The sequence below is a fragment of the Adiantum capillus-veneris genome, chromosome 26 (genome assembly GCF_014529385.1).
Source record: "Adiantum capillus-veneris isolate H3 chromosome 26, ASM1452938v2, whole genome shotgun sequence".
NCBI lineage: Eukaryota > Viridiplantae > Streptophyta > Polypodiopsida > Polypodiales > Pteridaceae > Adiantum > Adiantum capillus-veneris.
The window spans coordinates 53,408,041-53,429,637 of NC_140956.1; the positions used below are offsets into that span (position 1 = coordinate 53,408,041).

Genomic DNA, 21,597 nt, shown 5'->3' on the forward strand with positions numbered 1-21,597 from the left:
TGCAAAAGTGGATTTCACAATATGAGGATGCAAAGCAAGAGCGACAAAGGGCACGAATCGAGTGGAGACGGGGAAGACGACCACCGATGCACTATCCGACGGTTCTGGAGAGCCTATCAACATTCATGGGCTTAAGATGGTTGCACAACCAATTGAAAAGCGCACAACAATGCGATGACGAAGTGACTGAGGAAGAGTGGGAGTACTCTCGGGGTTGCGCAACCAAGGTAAGTTTGCAATGTACGACTAGCTAGTGACTTTATTTCTAAACCTTTGAACGGCCACTCATAATCTTTGTTCCTTGTAGTATAAGTCATACACAACAACATGGTGTAAAGGTCGACATTTTAGGGTGGAACGCATCGACAAAAAGCGTTTTTCTCAAGATTGTGGAATCATGGCAAAATTTGAATAGTCTAGTCGACGACGTTCCTTTGATGCAGATCCTGTGGTGGCGGAACTCACTTACTTCGGCACGCTACAAGAGATTTTGAGGATCGATTACAGAGGATTTTTTGTCGACTTGTTCGATGTGCAATGGTTCAAGATAATCATGGAGGGTCGCAACGCTCCTGTGCGTAGAGGAGAGTCTGGTTTTCTTGAGGTGGATTCTACTAAGAAATGGACTGACGTAAGAGACACTTTCGTACTACCCGAGCATTGTGAACAAGTAAGTATGTAAATAGTTAACATCCCCCTTTTACAAGTTATGTGCTTGAAAGCTCTCATGCAAGTTATGTGGCTCTGGCAGGTAATATTTCATCCTACAAAGTCTACATCAAACTGTTGGTATGTCATAGAGGTAGCCCCTCGTAGTGCAAGGACGTATGAAGGCTACCATGTGCCAATCACAACGGCATCAATGGAGGAGATCAGAGAAGATGCTCAATCAGAAGCCGCTGCGGTGGTGCCAGACGAGCATCAAGATGCTACTACTCTATATGGGGTGCATGCAGAGGAGCTACAAAATGAAACAGAGGATATGTGTTTAAACGGAGAGCTCTATATAGATATAGGAAGTTATGCTGAGTTATGCGAGGATGAGAGAGAGATCTCTTAAAGCCACAAATATTGTATTTGAACAATTTTGCTCTGTGTTGTAAAAGCTCTGGCTCTCTAAGTACCTTCCATGGTTTATAACGCTCTTTTCTACTCATGCTCACATCTTTTGATTGAAAATTTTGAGTTTTCGACTTGCCTCTTCTATCACTCAATTCATTGCGTTATTGTATTTATATGCGTCATTACGTCATTGTATTTAATGGTCTTTGCGTCATTGTATACTCTATTCATTCAATATTAAGTTTAGATATTCGTGTGTTTAATGCAGGTATGGATGATGAGGAGTTTCTTTCTTCTTTGTCACCGCAGCAGAGACAGTGGTACGTGGAGCGTCATCGCTCTGGCGCATCATTGCGCGTTCCTACTCCATCCGCATCTCCCTCTCTTTCGGAGCATTCCGCGCGCTCCGAAGCTTCGGCGTCGACGAGACGATCTTCACACTCGTCTAAACATCGGCGCTCTAGTGGTGGCGGTGGCGGTTGTTGTGGGGATTCCGCCGCCGATGCCTCCACACCGCCTCGTGTTCGACGAGGCTCTTTACCCTCCCCTTCTTTGCCCGCCCCCACACCAGCCACAGCATCGCCATCTACGCCAGGTTTTGCGCGACTGACTGTTCCTAGCAGCTACACACCTCTACCTACTCCGCCAGGAGCCACCCCACTCGACACTCCTCGCTTCGGGGCCCAGACGCCGGTGGAGACACCTGACGTCCGTACCCCCATCCACACGCCGCTAGAGACCCCTGCCGGGACACCCCGGTTCACGCGTCACCGGCCAGAGGGCTTGCCTTACTCCGTCGACTTCAGCGACGGCATCATCATGGATGATGACGGCAAGAAGGTGATCTCGCGCATGCGTGGTCTTTGCTCTCAGCTGTTTAGACACTACATACTAAACAAATGGAGTGAAGTACCAAGTGATTTAAAAGCCAGAGTCATCAGCATACTTCATGATGAGTTTCCTGTTCCAACACGGGATCAGCGCTTCAATGAAGACCTGATGAAGATTTGAATGCACGAATACTGCAAACACAAGCGTTCCGAAGTGCAAAAAGCAATCAAGCATGGGTGGAACAGGCCAGATTGGCTGGCCAAAGAAGATTGGAAGAATGCGAAGAAAGCAGCGCGCGAGAATCCCGACCAGTGGAAGCAACAAAATGATGCAGCCAGAGCGCGAGTAGAGGCAGAGAGCTCGCACCACTTGGGGAGCGGTGGATGGGCATCATTTGAGGCCGATTTTGTAAGTGTTTTCGCATTGCTCTTTATGTTCGATAGTTTAGGGTTTATGAGTTTTTTAATTCTAACATAATGAAATCTTTGTATGTTTTGACAGTGGTCGATGACAGGACGTGATCCCACACCATACGAGCGCGAGTACGCAGGCAGGAAGGGCTTAAACGCCCTGATGGACATTCTCAGTTCTCGCGGTGGCATGGTTAGTATTAGGGTTTACTCTTTTCTATTTTTTGTATTGTTTTATAAATGTCGCTATATGTTTATACTTACTGAAAGCTGTCTTATTGTCTTTTTTTGCAAAATCCGACAGATGCACCGCTTGGACGCGATGAGACGTCTGACTAGACGACGTCAGTTTAGCCGTAGCTAGATAGCATTAGTTTAGGGTTTCTCATAGCTTATGTATCATGAGACGGATTTTATACGTCTTTTTGAACCATGTATATTATTACATTTGTCACTGCAGTTCATTTTGCCAATCAATTCTTTATGCCTATGATGTTGTACAATTGTCATTATTACATTTGCCAATCAATTCATTTTGCCTATGATGTGTACAATTGTCAATTTTACGCTTGTCAATTTTGCAAACAATGCGTCTTGTGGGTGACTATTTTGGGTCTATTATCTACCCTTGCACTTTTTTTAAAAAGTGAATCAAGTACAATATGGTTGATGGGTGGCAGGGCATTCAATGCCCAGTCACCAAAAAAAAAATCTCTCTGGCGTCGCTATAATCGTCGCTATTTATGGCTCTGGAGCATCGCTATGAGCGTCGCTATAGACTTCTGTGTAAACGTCGCTATGACCGTCGCATGACCATCGCTATGAGCGTCTCTATATAGCGACGCTCTCATAGCGACGCTATTAGCGACGGTTTTAGCGACGCTAGGAGTTATAAAAACCCAGTGTATTTCCATCGCTAACAGCGTCACAAGAGCACACAACCTCTTGTAGTGCCCAGCTTGGAGAAGCATTTGCATCCTCAAAAACAAAAGTGGTTATATCCTCATAAGAGCACTAATGTGGTGGCCTCCATCATGGATCCAGATTCCCATTTGATCGGAACACGAGATTTAGTAAATCAAGAAGATCATCTTGAATTTTCTACATTGTTGTCCGCTTGCAACTGTTTTGTGTAACTACTTACATTGAGCATAATGTGTAGAATCTATGTATAACTCACTAGAGTATGCTAAACGAGTCACAACTAAGAGGTGTTTGATAGGATACCTCTTCTTACTTTCCATGAAAGTAACATGCTGACATAACTCATCAAAAAATATGAAGTCCTTGACTTGTTATCATTCTTCATCAATAAACAACCCCACCATAACCGATGATCGAGGTTGAGAACTTGACCTAAATAGGAAGGCACTAAACTAAGTCGCAACATGTTTTGCCTCATGGTAAGCAAACTCCAACTAGAGAGACAACCTTTCCAATTGGATTGCTTGGTGCTAATGTAAGCGCTTAGCGTATCCTTTAGCACAAGATTGACACGTGTAATCTATCTATCCTCTCTAGATGACTGGCAATACTAAGGTGTATTTTCCCATCGTTTACTATTTTTGGGGCTTATGTTTTTCTATGATTACTTATATTCTTGCTTGCAAATAGAAAAATTGACCTACTGATTGTGTAGCAAGACTTGGTTATGAGCATTGATAGGGTATGTGATGCTAGGTTAGTCCTGATACCTGGGCTTCATTTCTATGTTATATTGTATCCTAGCATTAGCAAGACTTGGTTATGAGCATTCATACTAGATAGATATGTCATTCTTGGTTAGTCCTAAAACCTGGGCTTCATATATTCAAATGAACAATGATGAAAAAAAATTATATAAAAATAATCGTGTATTTTTCAATATACTCAAATATACTATTAATTTATATATTTATTGGATCCATAGTGTATTTTTCAATATACTCAAATATACTATTAATTTATATATTTATTGGATCCATGAGCGCTTGGATCAAATCATCGAGGCTCTATAAATGTGGAAAAAGTGCCGTTTGAAAGGATTTTTTCATCGATAGTTCTCTTTCTCTCTCTCTAGCTAGTGACATATCCTCTCTCTAGCTTATAGACACACACCTCTCTAGCTTACGGACACAGACACTATCTCTAGCAAGCGACACACATCCTCTCTCTAGATACACTCAAGTGATTATCCATATTCTAAACTATTAAGAAAATATTTTTTATATATGTTTTCAAGTTTTGTGTACTTGACTGCATGGTTGATGCATTTTTGGTGTGTCTAACTTGCATATGAGGTGTATAGAATAGATAGACACTACCTACAAGGTTCGATTCACCATCAAGGGCATCCTACCCTAGACATACTTTAGGGGGTTGGAGTTTAAACATTACTACGGATTGTTTTAATTTGATACAGTCTTGTACTCTCATAGTAATTTAGGGAAAAAAAATCTAGCACACCTCCTGTTCGACTCGTTTGTCATACTTAAAGTCTTGATCTAGGATATCATAGAGAGTAGGTACATTGTTTGAATTGCTCACAATGTTTCCTACTTTGTTCTGCAATTTTTAGGGCTAGCATAGCTCCAACATATTGTGAACTATCAACTTTCACACTTCTCTTTGCATTCTGCTCCTAATTGACATAGCTTTGTTTCTTACAAAGAGAGAAGCAACAAATCTACTTGTAGTGTTTTTCTTTCAATGTAATCTTTCCCACATTTGGATGCATGGTTACTCCCCTTTCTCTTACAATAGCGCTAAAAGCCCCTATGTTTGATCTTGGAGTGGCTTAGGTACTTACAATGAGCAAGATTACATGCATTATCATTGTTTTACCATTTGTATTTTCTTGGTTGCAATTGAGTTTCCTTGAGTGTTTGGTTTGTTTGATTACATTTTAGTTTGTGTCATAGCATGGTTGTATGGTCACAATGTATTGCATTATCTTACGAGCCTTCATCATGTCAATGAGTGCAAGGACACCGCTTTGAACCTCCACCTGCAAGTTGAATCATTAGCAATATGGCAAGCATAGCTATGAACATAGAAAATAGGATGCTTCTTACTTGACAAAGCACCCAAACAAGCTCAATGGTTTTACTAAAAAATGCTATAGTGTATCAAAAGAGATTTAGTCTAAAAGAAGTTGCGGTGTGAGGAATTCCATTTGAGAGCTAAATGGGGAAGGAGCCAAAAAATTGTTGAGGAAAGTAAATCCACTCAAGAGAAAAGCCCTAGGAGTAGGATATAATTCAGATCTATAGCTTTAGAAAGAGGTGTAAAGTGAGGTTCACAAAGCAATGGATGGCTTCCATAGGTGGTAACTACCATTGAGAAGAATGTAGCAAGCTTGAGGAGGGAAAGAATGTTTCAAACATGCTTTTTGCGAAGGAAAAGTGATATTGAAGAAGGAGATGCAAGTTGCAAGCTGGAGGGGAAAGAGGATAGAGATGGTACATCAAAGAGAGGAGGGAGGGGGAAATTTCCAACATGTTTTTGGAGAGGCTTCCTTTTAGAAGAGAGAGAGGGAGAAACTGATAGCCGAGAGAGAGAGAGAGAGAGAGAGAGAGAGAGAGAGAGAGAGAGAGAGAGAGAGAGAGAGAGTAGTTTTTACTCCAATTTTTTTAAAAAGGATTCAAATCTTCTAATTTATGAAATATTTCTATTACTTAAGATTCATGATATGGAATGTTATTAAAATTGACTAAAAGAATTGCAACATGTCTTATAAGAAGAGGCCCAACAATTTGACATAGAGAATCTAGGGAGGACCTCTTACCTACAAGGAGTGCAACCATATTTTCCCTACGTGGTCTTTCAAGTCCACTCTTTTCAAAGTGTTTGAACATGCAAAGCACTCGATGCCATTGAAGCTCTATCGGTACAAGGAAAAATATGGGCCTCTTACCCCCATAGTTGCAACAATAAGGATGATGTATTTTGCATCGGTGAGATTTTGGCTAATAAGAATGACCATCGAGGCATATGAACCATTGTATGATGTTATGCTTATGAATCATGATCCCCTTATTTTGTAATTGCAAGTATTTACATAAATGGACAAATCAATTTCACGAGCCTTTGTACTTTGGTTTTTGCTCTATAAACTTGTATACTCATGCGATTATCAATTTGAACTTTAACAAGTCAAAGAGTGCTCAACGATTTATTTAAATATCAATTCATGCCGTTACAAAGCTTAGGGTAGGTCACTCTTGACACCACCTATCACAAGCACAAGATCATCTACCTCCTCTAAGTGAGAGCTCTCGGGTGCCACCTCCCATTCCATTTCATCATCACTTGTTCTCTAGCAAGGCTTTCATGGGTCTATGATGGAAGTGATCATGCAGTGCCTTCGTTGTAATCTTTGATGAGGCAGGAAACACATTACAAAGGACATACACGAGGTCTTTAGTGCACGTAGGATTAAGACAAATCCTATGCTTTGAGTGAGTAAAATCATGGGCAAACCAATTGTGTTTGCAACTGCCATTAGAGGTTGCAACCGATAAAGCTTGTGTAGTCAAATGTTGCAGTTCCACTTTGCTTTAAAAACACAACAAAGAATAATCACTTGATAAGACTTGCTTGAACAACCTAAAGAGCAGATTGCTCACCATTTCACTCGAGAAAATAAGCATTCATGTACACATATGAAAGCAATAATGCAAACTTGTAATTTATATTGCAAAATAAAAAATGCACACACAAACACAAAATGCCAATGACAAAGATTAAAAAACTTAACAATTGCAAAGGGCATGAGCTGTATATTTTGTTCCATAAGTCTGCACTTTTATATCAAGTTCCTGAAGTCTACAAGAAAATTGCTTCAATGCCATGGATATTCAGATATAGCATACCTTCCCTATTTTGCACCAAAAAATAGGCAATTGGACAAGAGACACACATCTTTGGGTAATGGCTTGATAGCTTGGGGGCTTTTAGAGCCATATCTCTCATCTTCAATCGGCCATCTCTATTAATGCTGCTTTGATAGCTTGCACACCATCAAAATATAGTATGCAATTGCAAAGCAAGTTTCACAAAAGATTTGGAGGGCCTTGTTAGGTGACTTGGCCCAAAATAGGGCATAGAGGAATGGGTGGGTGCTCCCACTACAAGAGGTTATTCATATTAGCGACGCTCAAAAAAAAATTCCCGGCGTCGTTATGAGCGTCGCTATGAGCGTCGCAAATTTACAAGTAAATTTGCGACGCTCATAGCGACGCCGGCTGGGCTAAAAAAATAACAAAGAGCGCCCAAAAACTCAGATCTCAGATCTGAGTTTTTCGGTGTCCTCAAGCAAGGAGCAGGTAACGCTCTCCCTCTCTCTCTCTCTCTCTCTCTCTCTCTCTCTCTCTCTTTCTTCTCCACACACACACACACACACACACGAGGAGAGGAAGGAGAGCCAGGTATGCTCCTTCCCTCTCCTCACTCTCATGTTCCCTTCCCCTCTTTCTCTCTCCCTCTCTCTCTCTCTCTCTCTCTCTCTCACACACACACACACACATAGTGTTTTTGAGAGAGAGAGAGAGAGAGAGAGAGAGAAAGAGTACAAACATAAACAAAAACGCACACACACATACATAAACAAAGAATGCACACACACATTGAGAGAGGAAAAGAGAGAGAGAGCATGCATAAACAAAAAACGCACACATTGAGAGAGGAAAAGAGAGAGAGAACATGCATAAACAAAAAACGCACACATTGAGAGAGGAAAAGAGAGAGAAAACATGCATAAACAAAAAAACGCACACACATTGAGAGAGAAAGAGAGAGAAACTAATTTAACGTCGTAGGAAACTAATTAAAATTAAAAGACCTAAAGATCTAGCCGACGAGGAGTTGAACTCAAGACCTATTATTCAAGAGGGAAATGGCATAACCAATCTATCATACTTGGCATGGGTGATAGAAAGGTTATACCATTTATCTCTTTTTATTGGCACACACATCCACACACGCGCACACACACAAGAAGAAGAGAGTTATAACGCCGTAGGAAACTATCCTAAAAGACGTTAAAGATTAGGTTAGATGTAGACTTACGTTAAATTAGATTTAGGTTTATTTAAGTTAAATTAGATTAGATCTAGGTTTATTTTTAGTTAGTTTACGTTTATTTACGCTAGATTTAGATTTACGTTATATTAGATAAGATTTAGGTCTCCATAGACTGCGATGCCTCCATGAAGCGGGTGAAGAAAGCCCTCAATGGAATATAGGGTATTGCTGCCTTCACTCATGGTGGGCTCCGTCGATCCAAAGGTACTGGTGAAATGTCTTCAGAAGATAGGGAAGAAGGTGGATCTTCATGGCGGCAAGAGTCACTACATCCCCAACAATGACCATCTAGACAACCTCTAGTCATTCAACAGCAACTTCAAAGTTAGTAACAAGAGCAAGAACGGTCCAAAGGGCCAATTGCTATTGTCAGATGTGGATGGAGATGAGGCAGCGTCACCGCTGGAAGTTAACTCTCACATCTTTAGTGATGAGAATGCCAACTCTTGCCGAGTGATGTGAAAAATTATGTGTTAAATCAGTTTTAAGGTTCTTATAATCCCTGTTAGTTTAGTTCTTTGTTTTTAATACAACATAATTTACGTTAGATTTAGATTTATGTTATATTAGATTACACTTAGGTTTATTTAGGTTTACCCATACACACACACACACACACACACACACACACACACACACAAGAAGAAGAGAGTTTTAACGTCGTAGGAAACTATCCCAAAAGACGTTAAAGATTAGGTTAGATGTAGACTTACGTTAAATTAGATTTAGGTTTATTTTTAGTTAGATTTACACATATTTACGTTAGATCGAGTCCACGCAAGAATTACTTACGGTTTAATGTTTATAGTTAGACGAACAGTGAAAAGATCTACTGTGAAAAGATGTTAAGATGTTGTGAAGTGCTACAGCTAGAGAAGAGGCAAAGGGGTTTTGTCCACTACATGCAGTATCATGTAGACGTGGGTCTGTAGATTTCTTGTACCCACAAATATAGGTATTGACCAATAAAGACGACATTATAACCCAGTGGTTCTGATCTCCGTGCACCTCTAGACCGAGGTGTGCGGGGATTAGACATGACGAAGAATGCCAATAGAATATTAAATATGTTGTCCAGGTTATAAGATTTTTATCCTCATTATGAGTAGTGACGAGGATGTGGGACCGTCCAACCGAAACACCTATCTCTCAACGAGGGTCTTATGTCCTTGTAATCAATGCAAGCATGCTGTGCGACGGACAAGACGTGTTTCTTTGCAGCACGTTCGCGAATTTGGCGAGTTCGATCCATCTATTATAGATCGAGTTGTTGCCAATTATAACTCGTCGGACTCTGACGCTGGCCAACAAGCAGCAATCTTGCAACCCAATAGACGTGATCGCAGGCGCTTTGGTCAAGCAGCATATGTGAGGCCACAAGATGTAGCCTCTGACAGCTCGGGGGATGATCATGCAGAGCACATTCCCAACGAGGCAATGTTTGAGCCCGAGATTGATGAAATGATCGAGACGATCATGGATTCAGAAAGGCTTATCTATGATGATATGAAAAGTGAAGCCGATACGCCATTCTATAATGGAGCACGTATGTCTAGATTGAAAGCACTCCTGGTTCTTCTCAACATGTAGGCAAAGTTTGGATGGAGTGACACTAACGTCACAGCGCTTTTCAGGTGATCTATTACAATTAGTTTACTTTAATAAAACTCTAAATGTATAATGATCTGATAGATTTTTACACGACTGTATCATATTTTTATGTTGTGTAGATTGCTTAAAGAGCACATACTACCAGCTGACAATGTGATGCCAGATTCCCGAGATGAAGCAAGAAAGATTTTGCGAAACTTGGGGATGGATTACAATTCTATCCACGCTTGTCCTAATGACTGCATTCTTTTTAGAGGGGAATACATAGACATGGAGAAGTGTCCGAAATGTGATTCCGAAAGATATCCAGTAGATCTCCACGGGACAAAAATTCCACAAAATGTTTTGCGACATTTTCCTCTGCTTCCTCGCATCAAGCATTTCTTCGAATGTAAGTCCATGGCCACCCTAGCATCATGGCATGAGGAGAATAAATCTTCGGATGGTGTGCTACGACTTCCTACAGATTGCGCAGCCTGGAAACATATAGATGGAACATGGTCGGATTTTGCTAGGGAAGCTCGAAATTTGCGCTTAGGCCTAGCTATGGATGGCGTAAATCCATTTGGTCAAAGATCAACATCTTACATTGTATGGCCCGTTGTCATCGTCAACTACAACATTCCCCCGTGGTTGACTACGAAGAAGGGGCACCTATGGCTAAGCTTGATTGTGCCAGGGCAATATAAAGTGGAGAATGTGGATGTGTATCTTCGTCCACTATTGGAAGAGCTACAACAATTGTGGATTGGCATAGAGGTGGTGGATATAAGCCGACACACAAGACGAGGGAATGCTTTGATCAGAGGCATTCTAATGTGGACCATGCATGACTATCCCGGGCTAACAGAATACTCAGGTGATCTATTGACACTCCTCATTCAGACACTATAAATCTTGTTTTTTCCCATAGTTGATCTATTATCATGTGTATACATGCAGGGCTTCAAACAAGCGGATATAGAGCATGTGTCACATGTGGACCTAGACTGAATGCACGTAGGGCACCCTCACTGAAGAAGCAAATCTACGAAGGTCATCAAGCGTATCTTCCAGAGAATCATGTGTTACGCGACGGCTTTTTGAGAAGAGAGCCACCAAGGATGTCTGCACAAGCATGGTTAGAGCAGAAGGAGATGTGCGATGACGGATTGCCTCCAAGGATTAAGAGACTATCTCTATGGTACGAGTTACCATACTGGCCCCGACTCATGATCAATCACTTGCTCGATCCAATGCACATATTCAAGAATGTGGGTAATCTACTATGGGACCATCTGACCGGCAAGAAAGATACTTTGGGAGCTAGAGTTGACCTTAGAAATGTGGATCGTATGGAGCAATATTGGCCGCAAACAGCATCTAATGGATCGATAAAACTCCCTAAAGCACCATAGATTTTCACAGGAGCCCAAGAACGCAAGTAAAAGAGACCATTCGATCTTTGCGGACCCCCACTGGCGTAATGCACTTGCTCCGAACGTGTTTTACTAATGAAGAAAAGCTTACCGGTTTGAAGTCACACGATTGGCATAAAATGTGTCAGGTACGTTCATAGTGGACTTTAATATCATTGCATAAAATGTGGACTTTAATATCATTGCTACACATACTTTACAGTTTATTTTACCGGTTGCCATTAAGGGATGTTTGTCTCTCGACATCCGTACCACAATCTACAAACTTGCAAAGCTGGTGCAATGGATCTCACAAAAGGAGATCAACGTAGACTCCATACCATTCGCCAAACTAAATGCTACGGAGCTTGTGTGCATGTTTGAGAAACATTTTCCTACTACCATGCTAACCATTCAGGTGCATCTTCTTGTTCACATAGTTTGATGAGGTGGAAATAGCTGGCATACTTCATTCCAGATGGATGTTCTTCTTAGAACGTTTCATGAAAACGCTTAAGAGATATGTGCGTCAAAAGGCACGTCCGGAGGGTAGCATGGCAGAAGGTTGGATGGTATCAGAGTCCCTAGTGTACATTGGAGAGTGGCTAAACGGATTTGATAAAGCCCGGGACACGCTATGGCGAACCATAGATGATGAGCGCATATCTGGGATTGTCATGTGCAATCTCGGTGTTGAGAAGAAGATGACGGAAGATCTAGAGGCTAAAATCAACCGATTTTACATGCTTCACAATCTAGTGATGCAAAAGTGGATTTCACAATATGAGGATGCAAAGCAAGAGCGACAAAGGGCACGAATCGAGTGGAGACGGGGAAGACGACCACCGATGCACTATCCGACGGTTCTGGAGAGCCTAACAACATTCATGAGCTTAAGATGGTTTCACAACCAATTGAAAAGCGCACAACAATGGAGTGACGAAGTGACTGAGGAAGAGTGGGAGTACTCTCGGGGTTGCACGACCAAGGTAAGTTTGCAATGTACGACTAGCTAGTGACTTTATTTCTAAACTTTTGAACGGCCACTCATAATCTTTGTTCCTTGTAGTATAAGTCATACACAACAGCATGGTGTAAAGGTCGACATTTTAGGGTGGAACGGATCGACAAAAAGAGTTTTACTCAAGATTGTGAAATCATGGCAAAATTTGTACAGTCTAGTCGACGACGTTCCTCTGATACAGATCCTGTGGTGGCGGAACTCACTTACTTCGGCACGCTACAAGAGATTTTGCGGATCGATTACAAAGGATTTTTTGTCGACTTGTTCGACGTGCAATGGTTCAAGATAATCATGGAGGGTCGCAACGCTACTGTGCGTAGAGGAGAGTCTGGTTTTCTTGAGGTAGATTCTACTAAGAAATGGATTGACCTAAGAGACACTTTAGTACTACCCGAGCATTGTGAACAAGTATGTAAATAGTTAACATCCCCCTTTTACAAGTTATGTGCTTGAAAGCTCTCATGTAAGTTATGTGGTTCTGGCAGGTAATATTTCATTCTACGAAGTCTACATCAAACTGGTGGTACGTCATAGAGGTAGCCCCTCGTAGTGCAAGGACGTATGAAGGCTACCATGTGCCAATCACAACGGCATCAATGGAGGAGATCAGAGAAGATGCTCAATCAGAAGCCGTTGCGGTAGTGCTAGACGAGCATCAAGATACTACTACTCTATATGGAGTGCATGCAGAGGAGCTACAAAATGAAATAGAGGATATGTGTTTAAACGGAGAGCTCAATATAGATATAGGAAGTTATGCTGAGTTATGCGAGGATGAGAGAGATCTCTTAAAGCCACAAATATTGTATTTGATCAATTTTGCTCCGTGTTGTAAAAGCTCTGGCTCTCTAAGTACCTTCCATGGTGTGTAACGCTCTTTTCTACTCGCGCTCACATCTTTTGATTGAAAATTCTAAGTTTTCGACTTGCTTTTTCTATCACTCAATTCTTTGCGTCATTGTATTTATATGCGTCATTCCGTCATTGTATTTAATGGTATTTGCGTCATTGTCTACTCTATTCATTCAATATTAAGTTTAAATATTCGTATGTTTAATGCAGGTATGGATGATGAGGAGTTTCTTTCTTCTTTGTCACCGCAGCAGAGACAGTGGCACATCATTGCGCGTTCCTACTCCATCCGCATCTCCCTCTCTTTCGGAGCATTCGGCGCGCTCCGAAGCTTCGGCGTCGACGAGACGATCTTCACACTCGTTTAGACACCGGCGCTCTAGTGGTGGCGGTGGCGGTTGTTGTGGGGATTTCGTCGCCGATACCTCCACACCGCCTCATGTTCGACGAGGCTCTTTACCCTCTCCTTCTTTGCTCGCCCCCACACCAGCCACAGCATCGCCATCTACGCCAGGTTTTGCGCGGCTGACTGTTCCTAGCAGCTACACACCTCTACCTACTCCGCCAGGAGCCACCCCACTCGACACTCCTCGCTTCGGGGCCCAGACGCCGGTGGAGACACCTGACGTCCGTACCCCCATCGACACGCCACTAGAGACCCCTACCGGAACACCCAGGTTCACGCGTCACCGGCCAGAGGGCTTGCCTTACTCCGTCGACTTCAACGGCGACATCATCATGGATGATGACGGCAAGAAGGTGATCTCGCACATGCGTAGTCTTTACTCTCAGCTGTTTAGACACTACATACTAAACAAATGGAATGAAGTACCAAGTGATTTAAAAGTCAGAGTCATCAGCATACTTCATGATGAGTTTTCCGTTCCAACACGGGATCAACGCTTCAATGAAGACCTGATGAAGATTCAAATGCGCGAATACTGCAAACACAAGCGTTCTGAAGTGCAAAAAGCAATCAAGCATGGGTGGAACAGGCCAGATTGGCTGGCCAAAGAAGATTGGAAGAATGCGAAGAAAGCAGCGCGCGAGAATCCCGACAAGTGGAAGCAACAAAAGAATGCAACCAGAGCGCGAGTAGAGGCAGGGAGCTCACACCACTTGGGGAGCGGTGGATGGGCATCATTTGAAGCCGATTTTGTAAGTGTTTTCACATTGCTCTTTATGTTCGATAGTTTAGGGTTTATGAGTTTTTTAATTCTAACATAATAAAATCTTTGTATGTTTTGACAATGGTCGATGACAGGACGTGATCCCACACCGTACGAGCGCGAGTACGCAAGCAGAAAGGGCTTAAACGCCGTGATGGACATTCTCAGTTCTCGCGGCGACATGGTTAGTATTAGGGTTTACTCTTTTCTATTTTTTGTATTGTTTTATAAATGTCGTTATATATTTATACTTACTGAAAGCTGTCTTATTGTCTTTTTTTGCAAAATCCGACAGATACACCGCTTGGACGCGATGAGACGTCTGACTGGACAACATCAGTTTAGCCGTAGCTAGATAGCATTAGTTTAAGGTTTCTTATAGCTTATGTATCATGAGACGGATTTTATACGTCTTTTTGAACCATGTATATTATTACATTTGTCACCGCAGTTCATTTTGCCAATCAATTCTTTATGCCTATGATGTTGTACAATTGTCAGTATTACATTTGCCAATCAATTCATTTTGCCTATGATATGTACAATTGTCAATTTTACGCTTGTCAATTTTGCAAACAATGCGTCTTGTGGGTGACTATTTTGGGTCTATTATCTACCCTTGCACTTTTTTTAAAAAGTGAATCAAGTACAATATGGTTGATGCGTGGCAAGGCATTCAATGCCCTGTCACCAAAAAAAAATTCTCTCGGATGTCGCTATAACCGTCGCTATTTATGGCTCTGTAACGTCGCTATAAGCGTCGCTATAGACTTCTGTGTAAACGTCGCTATAACCGTCGCTATAGACTTCTGTGTAAACGTCGCTATAACCGTCGCTATGACCGTCGCTATGAACGTCTCTATATAGCAACGCTTATAACGATGCCTATAGCGACGCTCTCGTAACGACGCTATTAGCGACGGTTTTAGCGACACTGGGAGTTATAAAAACCAAGTGTATTTCCATCGCTAACAATGTCACAAGAGCACACAACCTCTTGTAGTGTCCCTAATAAATTGTACCACATGGTTGGTGTCTAACAAGCCCTGCTTTGTAAAAAAAAATGGCATTTTTTCAATGCCTTTCAAGAGCAAGTTTAATGTATAGGTAGAACATGGTACTCGTGTGATCCCTTGGTACTTCTCTTGGATTTCCAAGCCTGCACCCTTGTAGTTGGAAGCATTGTTGATCACAATTTTTGAAATATTTTGGGGTCTCCCTAGGTGGTTGATAGCATGCTTATACACCTTTGTTAAGAAGTTTTATTTGTCAAATGGGATAAGGCATCAAAGAAATAGTTGATTGAGATAGCGAGCCATTTTTCTCCATTGAACAACCATTTCTCTACACTGAAGATGCATCTTGCATGCAATCGATTGCATATGCCACAAGTGACCTACCTCTTGATCCTTGGAGCAAACATCTAAAGACTCACAAGCCTTGCATCCCTTTATATAAGGCTCAAAAAACATTCCATTACATGAGGCTCAAAACAATTAGGAATCAACAAATAAATTTACTAGCTTGACAAGCTCATGGGCCAAATGGGATGCGACATCATAGTCAAGAATTGCAAGCTAGAATCCAAAATAGTACAAATAGAAAATCTTCTTGCTCAATAAGACGCGAAAAGTAGTAAGTGATTTTAGGAGGCCTTTCCAATTGACATGTGTGGAATGTACACAGTTTTTAACGCACTTGCACTAGAAGAAATTTTGAGCTTGAACACAAGAAAGCTAAGAAAGAGAACTAGTACCAATAAGTTACACTACTTTAACTAAATTCCTATATTTGATCAATTACATATGTTTGTGATTAACTGGAGGCTAAGTTGGATTTTTCAAGGCCAACTTAGAAGTTCTAATAATAAGAGTTCTGTGATTCCATTGCATCTCCATCATGATAGATATCTTTCTAATTAATGACATGGAGCAACATTGCTGCCTAAAAATTCATCATTGCTTTAAACACTCTATTAAACAAGAGACCACTATCCCATTCATCCATTTATAATGTTTTGCTAATTAATAAAGTGTTTTTAGCCATGCAATGACACGCAGTAGCTAACACTATGGCAATGCACAATCAAGAAATTGGAGCAAGTGCTAATTTGAGTGTTGATGTTAGCACTAGAACCCTTGACAAAAGGCCATGTGTCTGAAACTCGCTGGCAATGAAAACTCGTCCGAGGGGTACCCAGGCCTCCAAGGGTGTGAGTAGGCAGAAGGGTCAAAGTCACAAAAGTGGCTGCCCTTTCGCCGAAGCTCACTTTGATGGAGTGGTTACAAAAGTTAGAACTAGAACCTTCAACAAAACAATCTTCTTTTTTTTTTCCCAAAAAAGAACCTGAAACAAAAACTAACCAATGGACCAATTTGTTGCCCATACATTATAGGCTTTCCAGATTTGAGTGAAGATATAAGCCACATTAAATCAAATGAGCCTGCACATCTCGATATGATTAAAATTGGTGTCCCTTGTCGAATCCATAGGACTTCATCAAAAGTGTCGGCCTGTGGCTTTGTCAAATCCATAGGATTTCATCAAAAGGTGGCACCCACTTCAAACAGCCTTCACCTTCATTATACCCTTCTTTTTGGACTTCATGGCTGCTTGATTCCTCATACCCAAGAAGATAAGTAGAGCACCAACAATGGAAAGATGCTGCACAAATTCTCTCTCTCTCTCTCTCTCTCTCTCACACACACACACACACACACACAATGGGACACTTAAAAGAAATATACAAGAAATGCTTTCCAAGAAAAAAACCCCACAAGAAACAACACAAAAGTAACATACATGGGGAAAGCCTTGTCTATTTACAACATAATGATACATCAAGGTAGAAACTTTCCATTTGCATGAAGCAACACACAAATCTACCATGTGCTTTTTGCACCCAGCTATTTGGAGAGCTCATCAGCCAACATCCAAGCTATGCGGACATGAAGCATCATCCTGCTCACAAAAATCTATATCTGAGCTCACATATTTTACAAGAAACATTGAAACCTGATGCTTGTGACGACATCATATCCTACATCCCCTCTATATAAACTCTCTGCTTGACATCAAAGGACAATGCCGCTCTTCTCGGCCTCCACAACTCAAATAAGGGAGGAAGGAACACCACTCATCCTCAAAAATGGAAACAATGGGCTAGAGCCAAAATGTAGAGTATACAAGCACAGTGAACACATCAACCTCCCCATCATATCAAACTTATATGCACCCATCAGGACCAAGAGGCCTCCTCTTTGCCCATTACCAAAGGTAATAATCCTCCATAGAGCAGCTCTAGTTGACTGCCGCGTGCCAACCTTCGTGGATAAATGTGCCCATGCGAGACCATGACCATTGCTTAATTGCCTCATGCCTTCGTGTGACCGATTAGTCTGAAAAGCTCTAATTCTCTATGATTATCCAAAAAAAAGGTCACTCTATGATTTTCCTATGTCCCATGATGGGGTTGCTACTAATTTGAAGAGTAGATGTCTAGCTCCTTGCACAGGGCTCGGACTTGCAGCATGATGAGGTTTGGCTCGCATGGTCATGTACCATGCACTATTGTCAAGGTAGTGGGCCGAGGGGCAGGAGGTCACAGCCGTTTAGTGAACACCCTTTACAATATACAGTAGTTCCACAACCTGTTATGGTTGAGATCCATCGATGGCAGCCTCCAATTAGTTGCATGAGGCTCTTGAACTATTCCGCTTGTCGTCCCCTCCATCAGCCCTTTGAAATTGCTTGTAGCACATCCTCTCCTGCCACCTCGGCTATGCATAGCCTCCCCCCGACTCCGCTACATGCTACCACCTCAGCTATCGAAATCGCACTACAGTACTCTGCCACCTTAGGTAATGGAGCATAGTGCAGTGCGCCACTACCTACCACCATATTGTGGCACGTGATTGCTAGCCCCACTCCCCCCTGACCTTCACAGCCAGGAGTACTCCCTGCAATCGTGCTCCCGCCAATGGCTCCCAGAATCCGCTGGTTGCCACAGGGTTACAAGAAAAGTGACCATTCCCAACACCATCAACAAGAGGATGAACAAGATGCAGCGAGTCTCTTTCATTTTGGGGGCTTCCAAAATGTAACGAAAGGGGTGTCAATGACTTGTTTCTATAGCATTGCAATGGGGATGTTTCTTCTCCTTCCACACAGGGTGTTCTCCTCCAAATACCCTCTTGAAAATTATACAACTATCCTCCCCCTCCTCCATTGCATTGCTATATGAGAGAAATAAATTCCCCATGCTTGCAAGAAAGTCAAGTGATGAAGAGGATGCAACTGTAGGTCCGCTCTTCCACAGGTGTATGGAGAAGACGAAGCCTACGAGCTGGTTGTGTGAATAATTGTAATACTATGACTTATTCTTCAAAATTCTTAAAGTCTGAAAGAATGTAATAGAACATGTCTTTTTGTTCAACATGGTTTAATAGATTATTGAATAGTTCATTGGGTATTAGTCTTATGCAAATGATTTCAAGATATTGAGAGAGAAAGTAATTACATATTCTCTTCTTTTTAAAGTAACATACTAAAGATGTATTTAATAATGATTAATGAATAAAGGATAGTTTCATTATAAACAATAAAGTTGAAACCTCAAAAAATAGTCATTATGGATGTTTTTATCAATATCAATGTTTTATTTTCATAGTTTTAGTTCAAAATACATGGGCAAGCTTAAAAATAGGTTTAAAAAGTTAAAAATAGGCTTTTTATGAGACGCAAACTTAAAGTTTCATTTTTAGCCAAAAAATGCTCCCCTTATCTATGACTGGTCTCTCTATTCTATTGTATACCAAGGAAAAAATTGCTTGATTCTAGGTTTTCATCTCTGCCTCTACCTACCTATCTGCCGCATAAGATCCACTTGTGGAATAAATAGTAAAGCTCAATGAACTATCGGCATACTCATTGGCTTCCAAAATTTGAGAATAAAGACCCCAACATTATATCCTCTTGGGCCAAGAAACAGCAAGAATTGGAGACTCACATTAGCTTTATCTTCAAAAACTGCTACCCCAAAAAAGGGCACTGGTCATGGTGGTCCAAGACACGAGGGACTCACAACCAGGATAAACCTTACGACCCATGATTATAAGGACATTGTATGCATACCAGTGGCAGACATTGAGTCGGCTTGCAAACCTCTTATTTAGCTATAGGTGTAGGTGTAGCGTACAGCTTGGTAATTTGCTGTTTGATGGTGTCTCCCTACCATCACCTACTAGCAGGTGTCCTAGTTTGCTTCCCAAGTTGCAAGTATAAATTATTTAACACCAGTCTTGAGCACTTGATTACTCTAGAAATACACTCGTATGCATACATAGGCCAGCATCTAGACGGGTATCTGTGTATTGAAGTACATGGGAAAGACAAAAGAAGCATGACTAGGAGCTTGATTTTGATTACCTTCAAAACTTGCATAAGTTCTTTGGTGTAATCACGGCTGGATAGGTCATGATTAGGAAAGTCACACAAGTCACATACTATCCCTGCAACCATAAGGATCAACTACAAAGAAGCAACAATGAGCAAATCAGTGCAGGCTAAAACATTGCCTCATGAAGCTACTTTCGGAAATGATTTGTACCAGTAGATAGGCTCCAAAACTGCTCCCAAACAGAAACAAGCTGGTAGCTAGCCCTTGGAAGACTATCGTTGCGTTCAGTAGATACTTGGACTGCACGTTCACAAAAGGAGGAAACTAAATTAATCTTGGAAGAGTAAATTCACAAAATATATATGACGGTCATGGACACAGACCAAAATATACGTCTCATTGACCAGTATAAAGAGCGTGCATGAAGTGAGTTATCGGTCCGACCAGATGTTAGAGACTAGACAAAGGACCTTAACCCATCACGCATAGGATACCTGAAGCGCAGGTCCAAGAACCCCATTAGATGTCATGCAGCTCCTCAGGATAGCTATCATTGGATCCATTTTTTGCAAATAGGTTTCTTCATGAATTAATCTGAGTTTCCACAGCTAGAAACGATGAGCATCATCAAATAGACATTCATAGGAGCTTTAAGCAACAAATTAGTTGCAGGTGAACTCAATCTCGGACCGAAGCTGATACGGTGAAAAAGATGTGAAGACATGCTGTGTCCATCATCTTATAATATTGGTTTACATTACTTGACGGCCTCTCTAGTCACCATGGTAACAGATTTACAAGACTTTGTCAACACAATGGCTGGTCTTGTTGAGGGAGAAAAATGCAATTGTGAAAAGGATGAGTTCATTCATGCAGAAACTCAGGCACAAAATGCAAAGAAAGCATTCGCACACGGTACATCCCTACTAAAAGATCTGTTAGGCAGTGCTGGGTAGTTGTAGGGTTTGCAGCAGCAGCAGCAGCACCGAAGACAACCCACGACGTTGCAATGATTCTGTAAGACAAGCACATGAACAGAAAAACTTACTTGAGCCACACCCCCAGGAAGAAAGCGGTAGTGAACAGAACGCGGCCGGCCAAGGCCGTCACGAAGGCCATGAAGGCAGCAGAGAAAAAGACTGCACTTCCGAAGGGCTCTTCTCTAGAAGGAACTGATGAGTTTCATGCATCAAGATCGAAGCTCCTCTCGTTTTCATATCACTCGTTTCGTTCCGTGCGCAGTACTGCGCCTCGCTGCAGTTTTCGACGACAGCATTTATTACTTTAAAGTCATGACAAGTGCATGTAGAGCTAGTTTCGCGTGCGTCGTCAGCCCTTGGTTTGCAACTAAGCTAGTTCACGTGGAAAGTTTTCCAAACAAGTGATAAAATCACGAGGCCAAACAAACCTTTTACTAGGGGTGAATGAGAGAGAGAAAGGGAGAGACCACACCAAATAGGGGGGGGCCAATCAAATAAAATCGGGAAAAGAGAGGAATTTGAGCTGATATCCGTAGCTTGGCAGGAAATGAAAAGAGAACAGTTACGTGCAGCAAGCAGAGGGAAGCAGTGATGCTTGCACGGACGTTCGTGCACTCAAGCAGAGCAGCAGAGATTTGCACACTGGAAGCAACGATGGCGGATGCTTGCACGAAAGTTGGTGCACTTGAGCAGAGCAGCAGGGATATGCACACTCGAGCAGTTGGTGCGATCCCTGCAGAGGTGGGGGTGGGAGGGATGTCTTGCAAGGATGAGAAGGAGCCGGGGAGGACGTCGAGCAA

At 41.9% G+C, this 21,597-nt stretch overlaps 1 protein-coding gene across 3 annotated transcripts; it reads right to left on the bottom strand.

Annotated features, from left to right (window-relative positions):
- Positions 1-16,227: 16,227 nt before the first annotated feature.
- On the bottom strand, positions 16,228-21,099 carry LOC147423465 (uncharacterized). Of its 3 annotated transcripts, none has more exons than XM_086502142.1 (5): positions 20,866-21,094; positions 20,312-20,411; positions 20,028-20,117; positions 19,847-19,948; positions 16,228-17,028 (listed from the first exon to the last, which is right to left on the bottom strand). In XM_086502142.1, the coding sequence occupies exons 1-5, from the start codon at positions 20,934-20,936 to the stop codon at positions 17,023-17,025; spliced, it is 369 nt and encodes a 122-aa protein (XP_086358268.1). In that variant the 5' UTR covers positions 20,937-21,094; the 3' UTR covers positions 16,228-17,022. The 3 variants fall into 3 exon arrangements, with proteins under 3 accessions (XP_086358268.1, XP_086358266.1, XP_086358267.1); XM_086502140.1 differs by having other exon boundaries at positions 16,235-17,083; positions 20,866-21,093; XM_086502141.1 differs by lacking the exon at positions 16,228-17,028 and adding an exon at positions 17,092-17,380 and having other exon boundaries at positions 20,866-21,099.
- Positions 21,100-21,597: the final 498 nt, after the last annotated feature.